This window comes from Dermacentor andersoni, chromosome 5, assembly GCF_023375885.2.
Source record: "Dermacentor andersoni chromosome 5, qqDerAnde1_hic_scaffold, whole genome shotgun sequence".
In the NCBI taxonomy this organism is placed as follows: domain Eukaryota; kingdom Metazoa; phylum Arthropoda; class Arachnida; order Ixodida; family Ixodidae; genus Dermacentor; species Dermacentor andersoni.
The window spans coordinates 54,049,677-54,061,779 of NC_092818.1; the positions used below are offsets into that span (position 1 = coordinate 54,049,677).

At 47.9% G+C, this 12,103-nt stretch overlaps 1 protein-coding gene and 1 long non-coding RNA gene across 2 annotated transcripts; one reads left to right on the forward strand and one right to left on the reverse strand.

Annotated features, from left to right (window-relative positions):
• Positions 1-7,064: 7,064 nt before the first annotated feature.
• Positions 7,065-9,230, forward strand: LOC126530279 (uncharacterized). The gene is made up of 3 exons (XR_008612331.2): positions 7,065-8,077; positions 8,325-8,357; positions 8,493-9,230. It is a non-coding gene; the product is annotated as an uncharacterized lncRNA (long non-coding RNA).
• A 599-nt stretch (positions 9,231-9,829) lies between these two features.
• Positions 9,830-12,103, reverse strand: LOC126530270 (uncharacterized). The gene is made up of 3 exons (XM_050177586.3): positions 11,429-12,103; positions 10,649-10,817; positions 9,830-10,529 (listed from the first exon to the last, which is right to left on the reverse strand). The coding sequence occupies exons 1-3, from the start codon at positions 11,647-11,649 to the stop codon at positions 9,855-9,857; spliced, it is 1,065 nt and encodes a 354-aa protein (XP_050033543.1). The 5' UTR covers positions 11,650-12,103; the 3' UTR covers positions 9,830-9,854.

Genomic DNA, 12,103 nt, shown 5'->3' on the forward strand with positions numbered 1-12,103 from the left:
GAAATGCCCGGAGCTGTCAAAATTATTCCTTGAAGGTATTGCTGCAGCAGTTACAACAAACACACAGAACAGAAGACCCGACACCACAACCTCAACAAGTATCAACGAACTCGCCCGAGAACAAGTTATCATGAGTCACCTTTGTCGCACGGTGGAACCTTTTACATGCTATAATGCGTCAGAATTCTTAGGCGACTCACCCGCGAAATCTGTACACCGGTCGTTTTGTCCGTTTGTAACGCGTCACACGATGCGGACCACGAAGAAAAAAAGTCAAGGGGTACTTGGTGATCCCTGCGCGGATGAACGCGAAAGCATTGCGACCACCGCGCGATGCTTAAACATTATGCCACAATGCAAGGTCGTGGGTTAGAATCCCACCAAAGGTCGAGGGTTCACAGCCTTTTTCGATCATCGTGTGGTCACGCCATCAACGCCGGATTTTTCGCCTAATGAGCCGTTTAATGCTTTCGCATTAATAATGTCTTCTTGGCATCCTGGTGATACTCGACTGCACCGAATAATCATGTCATCGGCGTACAGGTTATGTTCTAGATCTGGTTTTTTAAATCATGTGAGTAGCTCCATAATTGTAATGGTAAATAAAGTCGGTGAGACAATAGAACCTTGAGGTGTTCCGCGCGTGATTGGATGGCTAGGTGTACATGTTCATAAAGTTTCACTTTAACCGGCGTTTCACTTAGGAAGTCTTTAACATAGTTGCATAAGGCACCGGTTTAGTTGCCTTGAAGATTTGTAGAATTTCTCGGTGGGGGGACACTATGAAAAGCTCGTTGCAAATCATCTCCCACGTTTGTTCTTAGCTGAGCTGTATTTGGTAAATCGAACACCTGATTTTCGATCCTCATCATAGCGTTCCGAGTTGCTAACGGGTTTTCTGAAGCATATCATTGTCTGGGGTAAAAGTTGAAGGCCTTCCATGTGCCACTGAAGACGTTCTAAAAGCATCTTCTCCATCAAATTTAACACACAGGAAGTTAATGATACGGGCCTGAAATTGGATATTCTGTCGGATTGTATTCCTGGTTTAGGAATGAGTATTACTACTACCTCACTCCATTGTTTTGGAATTATTCCTTTTTCCCATGCTTTGTTTATATGTTCCAACAGAGTCACTTGATAATTATCTGCCAAGTTTTTCAACTGTCAGTGCGTGATGCTGTCTGTTTCGGGGGTAGCGTTCCTTATGAAGCTAAGCATGACGGCCCGTGATTCACGAACTGAAAAAGGCGAGTTGACCGGCGTCTTCGGCCATCTGGATGACCGGGAGTTGGAGATCCGGGTCTGAGCTGAGCAGTGCGGTCTCCCACTGCTCTAAGGTGCTGATGGGAAGCGGAGGTAATGAGTTGGTGCGTTTTTTGGTACTTATCAGGGGGCACGCCCCCTGATGTGGTGAAGATCGACTCTACCTGCGCATAATTTACAACCCGCTGTATAAAGCCTGGGATAGAGGAGACTGTACGTCACTGGGTTTTGGAAAATGGGCGTCTGTAAGAGGCACCTGGTTACTGATTGCTTTTTATCGAAGTTCTTGTGAGCGGCGGGGTAATGCCCAGTGGCGTAGCTAGGTCGTCTGGCACCCGGGGCCCATAGGTCTTCTGTCACCCCCCCCCCCCCCCCCCCCGCCGCCGCCGAGTGTAGACGAGGAAGGCGAGGATATCGACAATTTCCGGGTTTCCGCACCAGTACAGCCGCCTTGGACACCACGCACGTCCCCCGGGTCCCCCTCTCCTTCGCTTACTTTCCCAGAGGTCGCGAATGCAGCAGGTATTGGCGGCGAGGAGTTACGGAGTCGCCATCTATCGGAAGCGCCTCGCTGGCGTAGTCTGAGGGATCATGCAGCGCTCTCCTCATAGGTTTTGCTGTCAGCGCTCACTGAAAACACCACCCGGGTGCACTCCCGGAAATTTCTGTAAGTACTTTCGAAACGAGAGAACTTTTGTACTGTCTAAATAATAACCTTGGGCAAACTGAAAGCACAGAATCGTTTACAGACGCTATCTCTTTACCGAATACGTACAGTGGACGCCACTGTGCGCGGTCGCCGCTATTTAGTCTCCCGAACCGGCTTCTTGCGTGAAAGGTAGGCAAACGCCGAGACCAAACTATGTGAAATATGTTCTTATAGTGCTTGTATATCTAAATGGAGCGTAATAGAATGGAGCCTCAACGCAGCGATCGCACAGCTTCGCAGCGACCGACTGCGCCTCTGCATGCTTGTCCGCGCACTGTTGCGCTTTCGCCGCGTGCGCGTTTTCGCACCGTGCCATGAGCTTTAGGCTGCAGAATATGAGCATTTGACAGTATACAAGCAACCAATGTTGCGTGGGCGCTATCAGAGCTGTTCAAAAATAATTTTATTGTAGAGACTTCGACGCCTACGGGAATCTTTTTTTTCTAAATTCTTGGACGTTTCAATATTATTTATCGAGTTGCGTCGCACTATATGTTTATCGGTGTTCTCAGCGGGCGATTTCCCGCTGCTTCTTTTTTGTAATCCAGTGCATTAATTCATAACACAAACATGACCATATGCCATGCGTTTTTTTTGTGTGCTTTTTACCGCTCGCTATCCACTCCAGTGAACTTGCCAGTATCTATAGAATCGACAAGTTCATAGACCAAACCGTCATGACATTAGTCGGGCAGCGGACTCGGGCGAGCGTCACAGTGCGCGTTTTTCGAACATTGCAGACCCGGCGCCGAAGCAGAAATCTTCCTCGCGTCTGTGCTTGCTGCATACCCGAGTGGCAGCCGATGGCTGTTCGCCGGTTTTATGTTTCGCGAGCCAAGCTTCTTGTCCGGCGGCTACGTATGAATAAGGCTGACACCGGGCTCCGTTGCGTACTTCTGGCACTGCGGCACCGAGCAAGCCTACCATGTTGCGCACCTTCAAAGGCAGCCACTACCTATTCTAGTGCTTTCAATCGTTGTAAAGGAGACACTCGAAGCGGGAAAATCCCGCCAATAAATGAGGACCGCAGCTTACGACGGAACTTAAACTTTCCTTTTCAGCTCGCTTCGGCGCTCCCGAAGCAGCCGACGCGGCCGCTGTGTCCACGTGATCCCTAATAGCACGTTGCGCCGATGGTGGCGCCAGCTTTTCCAGTGGTGGAGCTCGAACCTGTAAGATGTTGCAGTCGTAGTCGTAGGGATGAACTTGACTCTTCGTCGGGACTTAGGCAAGCAGGGTTTATTTACATTATTTACAGTTGAAACTAGACATACATCAACAGTCTAGCGTGACTCCCAAATGGAGCCCGCAAGACGAAGCATACAGCAAACGAGCACACAGCTCACGAGTACATTTCGAGCACGACAACGAGCACACACTAGCAGCCGACAATCGCTGCTTATAAGCACTCCGCTCGACGTCATAGCTCGACGTCATTGAAGATGACCCGCCCCTTTTGGACGAGGAGGGCTCACATAGACGTACGTACGTACGTCTATGTGAGCCCTCCGTACGTGAGCCCTATGTGAGCCCGACGTACGTACGCGCGCGCGCGTGCACACACACACACACACACACACACACACACACACACACACACACACACACACACACGCACACGCACACGCACACGCGCACGCACACACACACACACACACACACACACACACACACACACACACACACACACACACACACACACACACACACACACACACACACAGGTCCAATGGTCCGGAGCCGACGTCAGAGGGGCTTCGTAGAACCCTGAGCCAACCGGGTAGCGCGCCCGGGTAGCACATTGGGAAGGAGCCTACGACGACGTTCCCGCGGCAACTCCCCCACCCGTAGCAGATCAGGTCCGCGTTGGGGAGTTGGGTAACGATAGTTGGCCCGCCAAACTCATTCGGTACCTCTACATTCCAGAGCTGCCTTTCTCCTTGGTCGCCTCGTGTGTCGGCAGACTGTGACGAATCCTGGGGCCCCCGTACCGCAAAGCACCCTTTTGCCAAGGCGGGGCATGGTGGGTTAACGTCGTCGTCCTCGCTCGTTCTCCGAAGGGCGCCGCCACCCCGGATTGATCGACGCACCGGCAGCGGGCTGAAATAGCTGCAGGCCGATCCTAACAATGCCAATACACGCTGTTTTTTTCTGCACCAAATAACACAGTGTGCTGCACTGATAACTTGTGATAAGCGCATGTGCACATCTTCTGTCAGACTGTAAGGCTTGGCAACCAATACAAATGCGGCATCGTGGCAAATACCGCTCACGTCACAAGTAAAAAAAAATTATGTTTTAATTACCAATTTTAGCGGCAACATTGCATTTGCAAAATTGAAGACCGACATTCATATCTTGCCCAACAACCTCACAAAAATCGTCGTAGGTGCTATGGCCCGCAGTATTTTGGTTGTGGGCAGCCCTGAAAGAAAACGAAAATTAAATTGTGTCTCAGTTACGCTGATCTCCCCCCTATATTAGAAAAACGGAAAACGCCACCTGCCTCCCTGCTGCGCGGGCGCCAATGTTATGACAATTACGAGTTCTCTTTATTGTGATCAATAAAGCCTTGTTTTTATTGGCTGCTATTCGGACGAACGTGATTGTCCTAGCTGCGGTACCACCAAAAGATTGGGAACAGAATAGAGCACGCTTCGCGTCCATTCTTGGCGTCACCATAAAAAAAAGGACCTCGATGAAGCCCGTGCCAGCGAAACCTGTTGGTCGGCACTTGCAATGGAGAGGGTTGAGGGATCAACCTCACTGGTCCACTATTTCATATTTATTTCGCTACTGCCATACTGGGCGCCGCCCGCAGTGCCAAAGTACTGTAGGTTGTAGCACCCAGATCGATTTTGTTAAGAAGCTTTTGTTGAGTTAATAATAGGACTTTGAATCCTCAATTCTGGAATTGAAGTGCTTGCTCTATAAGTACTAATTAGGGGATTATATGGTTATTACTGAGCTGCCATATTTTTCACGCTACCGAGTTCCTAGTAATCACAGACACATAACTTCACAGAATATCCGGAAATATCCTTACAAAATTCACGTTTTCTTTTAATTCTGTGCAGCTGACACAGACACTATACCTATGACATGAAGTCACACAATAACAACAGTTTTCTGAAACTTTCGAGGGTAAGAAGGAAGGCGTGAAACATAACTTCAGGTTTCGCAGCGGCTTCTCGGAGCGAGCGGGATAGGGGAAGTAAAAGCGAGCTGAACATCGCGGCGCCCGCAACTATCGAGCCTGTCGAGTCATACGCCGCCAAACTCTTCGGCCGCACCGAGTCTGAAGACGATCCAGAGAATCGATTGAAGAAATAAAACGAAGGACACCGACCAACATAGAAGTGCTAAAAAATGAAAAAATCTAAAAGACGTTTCGGCTTCGCTACGGAAGCCTTGTTCACAATGGGATGACGGAAGGTTCATGGAAGCTTATGTATGCTTTAGAACGTGACGTAAGCAGCGCGTGTATGACGGGGGGAGGGTTCCCTCATTTCGATTAAGTGTGTGACGTGTTTTTTGTATCTCCAGTGATTCCAGATACAGACGCGATTTTTTGTTTATGTTTACTTCTTTGTTGGTCGGTGTCCTTCGTTTTATTTCTTCAATGCTTCATCCCGACCAGACGGGCTTCCGTCGAACCCTCGATTTCATGATCCAGAGAATCCCATTCGCGACTTTTGACGGCCGCACTTATGCAACGTCGCTCTCAACGAACACTTCGCCGTAAACGAGAGCGCCGGGCGCGCTCGTTGAACGCCCTCTTCACTGCTGTCTTTGTTCGCCTTCGCTGCGCGTTCTGAACGGAAGAGGGACCCAAGAGCCTCAACGCCTTACTGTATGTTTAGCGACTCCTGCTCCCAGCATGAACGTACGGCACACCCCACATGAAACATTCCGCTAAGGCGAATAATTTAGCGACCATTTTTCGAATTAAATTTTTTAGCCCGCACATTCGTGCGATTATTTCATGGGGTGTTGATAGAGCTGCAGCCGACAATTCTGCGGCGCAACGAATCGGGTACATGAGCTCGGGCTACTGGATACCGGAGCATTCTTTGCCATTTGCGTCCAGTCAAGTCCGCGGAAAAAGTGGTGTCTTCAGGCGTATGACACCCCCCCCCCCCCCTCCCGCTGGCCCCTTGCACCCGGGGCCCACGGCCCCCCGGCCCCCCCTGTTGCTACGCCACTGGTAATGCCCCCTGCCCTGGAGGTAGAACTGTAATATTTCTTTGTAGGATACACGGTCCCTGCCTGAGCGGTGGAGTAATTCGGACTGCTATTTCGCAAGAAGTTGCCGTGCGGCCGATAATGGCCAGTTCGGAGAGCTACTTTTATTTCCGATTCTGATATTCGTGTTGGATGTCATGTGCTCTGGAGATATTATTGTTCTGTTAGTCGTGAATTACTACCTTGTTAGGTGTTTCATCTTGCGAGTAATGCGAGATTTTGAGTGTGCTTTCTCGTCATGTTGAGGATTTACTCGATGTGGTGAATTGTCGTTTCTGTTTGTTCTTGTATTTCTGAGAATAATGCGTTTTGCTTTGCTAATTTTTCTATGACAGCATCCCCTTTCTGCATTTCTGTTTGCAGGTTCAAAATGCTTTCATGAAATTTAGTTACTGCTACAACGATTTGCTCCAGTCTGCTTAGGACCTATGTCATTTCCGTGGCATTGTTATGTTGTGTACCTCTGTCCCCCTCTTTCTCTTTAATGCTCGCTGGTAGATGTCTAATTATGTTCCTGTGAGATCGTGATGTCTAAGCTTCTTTCAATGCCTGACTCTAGGAAGGGTGTTAGGGTGTGGTGTGAGGGCGGAGAAGGCCTGGCAGCTGGTGAAAGGTGCGAACAACTCACCCACGTGCGTCGCGCTTCTCGAAAACGTATTTTGTCTTTCAGTATTCCCAGAGTGGTCCTGTTCGTCTTCTCTTCGTTTCCTCTTGGTTTATGGTGTAGTCGTGGTATCTCTCTGCCAGGTACCTTGCCTGCTAGCTACGGTGCTCTTGTTCTGGTCGTATGTCGTATGGCTGGTGCTCCGGCCATGTTGCTTTTCTGGGCTAGAGTGTTTTATGTTGAATTCCAATGGTAGATCGCGAGCGCTCGGCCGGATCACGAACGGAGCGCGTCGCCCCGACTGAGATCGCTCTCATCTGCTCGCACCATATCTGCGAATGGAACGCGTGCGCTCCCGCGGGAGCACTTAGTACAGGAAAATCATGTGAGAGGGCGCTAGAATAGAGAGAGGAACAAGCGCTTGGAAGCGCAACCTACCACCCCATTCAAAGGAGAAGCTTATAGCATCCATCCACTTATGCGGATCATCCCAGCATTCTACGCGCTTGTTTTTCTTCCGGTATTTCGCATGAGAATCGCACGTGTTTGAGCCCTTGGACGCACCGCAATAATGGATCACTCCGGCCGCTTTGAGTTATTGAATGCCAGCCCAGCAGTGAGTGCTTTGGTGAATTCCATGGTTTCTGGAGTGCCAGAAACGCAAGGTACGTGTTCATATTACGGTCTCTCAGCGCTGAACAGATGTGAACACAAAGGGATTACGAACGCGGCATTGCCGCTGAAGTTGTTTATCGGCAAAGGGTCATTAGTTTTCTGTGTAGACGTGGCGTGTATCGCCTACTGGGCAGTTTTTTTATTTCAATTCAACGTTCGTTATTTACGAATTACAGAGTTCGAATAAGTCTGAAAAGCATGACATCAAGGCGACCGTCAGGCGTTGAGGCAATAGTTGGATGCCGCCGCTCAGCACTGGCATCTTCCACTGTACTGCTGTATTTTGCGGGACAGAGCATACTTTATCTGACAAGGTAGGGATAATGTAGGCTGCATTTAGTAAGCAGAAACTACGGTTACTGCCTAGAGCTGTATCACAGTATGTACCGCAAGCTGTCAGCTTTGACGCAGCTATGAGCCGTTTTTAGGAAGTGTTTCATTGACTCGTGATAATGCTGTTGAGAAATTGAAATGATAATTGGACCTCACAGATCGATTTCGAAAAATATGCATTTCAGACCCCTCTGGTGCTTGCTCGGCAAATTCAACCTCTGAGGTGGCACTAACACCCAGTCAAGGTAAGAATATACTCTTGCAGCATGGGGCACATTAACCACAAGCAACCAAGTATATGCACAATACGTCAGTGAATGAAGTGGAGTGCAGTATATTTCTGAAGACCTCAAGCGGAATTAAACTATGTAGCTTACATTTCTCAACATGCTAATATCGACCCACTGTGGTTCCTTGGTGGCTATGGTGTTGGGCTGCTAAGCACGGAATTTCATTTGTAATCGTGCTTCATACCTATTATTTTTTTTTCAGGACAATGTCAAGGTGCAAAAAGTTGTAACCGTGGTAAGTTGGTGCTTTGATGAATCTTGTGCTGCAGTCTTGGAACTGCTATGAACTAGAAATTCTAATATACTACGAAACTAGGAGCTATACTATGCTAGGAAGTGTCATACTGATTTATGTTTTTCTTGTTTGCAGGCCGTGGTTGTGAGTGGACTGTAGGGGAAACGAAATTACTTTTAGATTATTATGAGCAATACTTTCGACGGGTGGGACCCATGAAAAAATTCCGAAACAAAAAGGAAATGTGGTCAATGATTGCTTTCAAACTCAAGGAAACCCTTGGAGTGCTCAGGAATGCAGACCAGTGCTGCACACGCTATAAGACTGTAATGAAGCGTAAGAAGACAGCAGTGGACCACAACTCGAAGTCGGGGAACTCTCCAACACCAGTGCCTTTTGAGGACGAAGTTGAGAAAATTCGCTGGCTTGACGACAGCCTGGAACCAGCAGAGCTACGTGACAGCCACGGGATAGTTTCGCAAAAGGCGAGACGCAGCCCCTCCTCCTCATCACTGTCACTCTGTTCTCAAGACAGCACCACTGATGAACCTGCCAGTGGTTCGGAGGAATCACAGCCAAGTCCCTCGCAAGGCTCTACATATTCTAAGAAATTGTCTCATGCAAAGAGTGCACGAGGGTCAACCGCAAGAGCGGAAGAAATGAAACTTTTTTTTGAAGAGATGGAGCGCCTTCAAAAGCTAAAAGAAGAGCAAAAGGCTGCTCGTGAAGAAGAGAGACGGTTGCGACATGACGAAAAGAAAAAGTACAGAGAAGAAATTAGAAAAGAAAAGGCTGAACGACATCAACAAAAAATGGAACTGCTCAAACGTGTCTTGGGGTTACCCTAAGCTAATTAGCACTGGTGTCGCAGTGGTTGGGACGTATGTGCAATAAATTCATATTTTTTTCTACTTACAAAGCTCTGTTACCTAGCACACTGTGCTGCTCATTCATTTGTATTTAGTATAGTACAGTGAATTTCTCTTTTGAATTATGTTTTCATACGTTAAGTGGCTCAACCCTCGTGTTCGTAGCCTTGTATGTTTTTCTATCACTATAAATGGGTTCCCTGCAAATTTACGTGAACTAACGAGCAGATCACAGTCCAATCTGACGAGAGAATTACCTACGGTGCACATGTACAGTACTGAAACAAAAGTAGAGTTCAAATTTGCATATTTTGCATAACAAGAATTCCTAAATTGTCAAATTAAAAACTGATGCCATTATAATAAAGCAATAAAAATAGCATGACAGTTTCTTTATAATAACAGAGAACTTGACCTCGCTTCGTATAGGCTCAAGGGATAATGGATAGAACAGAACTGTACCAAGATCGGGACACATGGCACTTCTGGGCTCCAGCCGGGCCCAAGACACTGACCCATGCAGTGCTAACTATACATAACAAGGAGCCATTACAACAAATGTAGCAATTTATTACACTCCTTACACATCTGCCATTTTCATGAGTTCGTTAGTTGTTGCACAACACTACTACTTTTGGAGCACTGCTTCCAGCACCTTCCTCCTTTTTATTTCTCCCAGTCTGCGCAACAAAGTTTCTTCGGCAGTATCATCCAGGTCATCGGTGCATGACTGTGGATGCCACTGGACATCTTGAGGTGATACATCATCATCTGGTTCATCTGGCTCCAAATCTCCGCACTCAATGCATAAGTTATGCAGTATGCAACAAGCAATAATAAATTTGTTCAGCCACTCTACGGTGCGGAGCTCAAGGTAGATTAGTTGACGGAATCTTTTCTTTAGGTTGCTAAAACTGTTTTCTATTAGCACCCTCGTTGCTGAAAACTTTTTGTTGAAATCCATGTGTGCCTTTGACAACGCTCCATAGTCTCTGAATGGAGTCAGAAGGTACGGCCTGAGGGGATAGGCTGCGTCTCCAAGCAGGTGGTACGCATTGTCCTCGCACAGTTTGGGAAGTTTCTTTGAAAGTGATGATAGCTTGAAGATTCGAGAATCGTGAATTTTGCTGGAGCTTCCAATGCAGGTGTCAACAAATCGTCTTTTGTGGTCACAAACCGCTTGAAGGGTTATTGAAAGGTAATGGTGCCGGTTGCAGTAGGTGGAAGAGACCTTGTTGTCTGGGCATTGTATTTTGATATAGGAGCCGTCAAGGCAGCCAACAACACCAGGGATTCCAGACACCTGGTGGAAAGAGAAACAATGCCGTAATCACTGATACATGCAGATATGCATGTATATGTTTGCACTCTAGTGCAAACAATCTGTAGCACAAGTATTTTTATAAATAGGTGAATGCCAACCTTCTGGAATTCACTCGACAGTTTTTCCATGTTGGAAGGAAACGTCACAACAGATGGACCCATGGTGAGGAGAAAGTCAGCCACCCTTATCAGGATTCTGTGAACAGAACTCTCTGACAGATCAAAGCGGCTTGCCACCGCCCTCATGCTTGTTTTATTGGCAGCATACCTGCAAATATTTAGCAAAATAAATGAATTTGCACGGGATGATAGAACGCCGGCCTGAATTTCGATGCTTTTGCTATGCAATTTATTAAACCAGAATGAATGTTCGCTCTTTTCACTTTTCTTTGCGACGCTAAACACTTTAACCTTTGATATTCCAGTTATGCAGTTTCTGTGAACAGTAGCGGAGACATTACAGGAATGGTATACATGTTAACAATATTTCCACCCTGCTTCAATGTAGACGCGATTACGCAAACCGTGAAAAATACATGAAGAAAAAGCAACTGCGATACAAACTCCAAGCGGCATTCGTCTAGCGCAAGCGGCCGGGACGCTTCGTTACAGCGGGGCCAGTGTTTCGCGGCTATAACCCGGGTGGGCTGCAGCCTAATCTACGTTACATCATGGTGACAGACTTGGAACGTAGACCACTGCACTCCAGCCGCCGCACAACGCTAGTAAACACATTCTTGACAAGAAGCAGTGCGTTTATATCTTGGCTCCCGGGTGCGCCGGATGGCGACCTCCGCTATCAGGCAATAAACTTTCTTTTTTTCAATCAATAAACAGTGCGGGAAATGGGCACAAGTACGTAAACATAAGTAAACTCACCATATGAAAGTCAGCACGTGAGTTTCTGCAGATTTTGCGGGCACTCCGCCGTGGCTGCTAGATGGGCACGCCGTCGAAGCAGCAAATCTCGCAATCAGTTGCTCCGCTACAGGTCGCGACAGACGGAAGTGCCTGCGGAACTTGGGAACAACATAACATTGCAGAAAAAAGGCTTTTTTTTTGTTCACACTAGTACCACCTAGAGCTGTACAGTACCTCATCGTCCGAGTATCGCCGAACGACGTCCTCGACGAAGCCTATCACTTTAGGCCTCTTTGCAGGCAGGCTGAACATCACATCAAATGCCCGTTTGCACACAGCAGCGTCACACTCACTGTCCGTGTCAGAAGAATCGTCGCTCGACATAGAAATTGTACTGTCTGAGTCGGAGCTATCTAGGAGCGCGAACAAAATCGCACGGCGCGAAGCCGCGTCCACGTTTCGCATGTCGTCCGTAGCTGCCCGCGACCGGAAACAGGTGACCGTGACAGGAAGCAGAGGCGGGTGAAGAAAATACGTCACGAGGACTTCCGGTCAAATCTGCCGATTTCGGCGGAGCAAATATTTTTGCTCCACGGAGCAATCCGGGATCAGCGGCTGGTCCCAATCTGCCATTGGAACACTCACCCCACGCTCCCATTCTGCCATTGGAATAGGATTGCTCCATACAGAGCA

Coding starts and splice junctions, on each gene's coding strand:
- LOC126530270 (XM_050177586.3), bottom strand. CDS start 11,649: ATGAGGTACTGTACAGCTCTAGGTGGTACTAGTGTGAACAAAAAAAAA. Junction 10,818..11,428: donor CACGTGCTGACTTTCATATG/GTGAGTTTACTT, acceptor AAATATTTGCAG/GTATGCTGCCAATAAAACAA. Junction 10,530..10,648: donor TGTCGAGTGAATTCCAGAAG/GTTGGCATTCAC, acceptor TCTTTCCACCAG/GTGTCTGGAATCCCTGGTGT.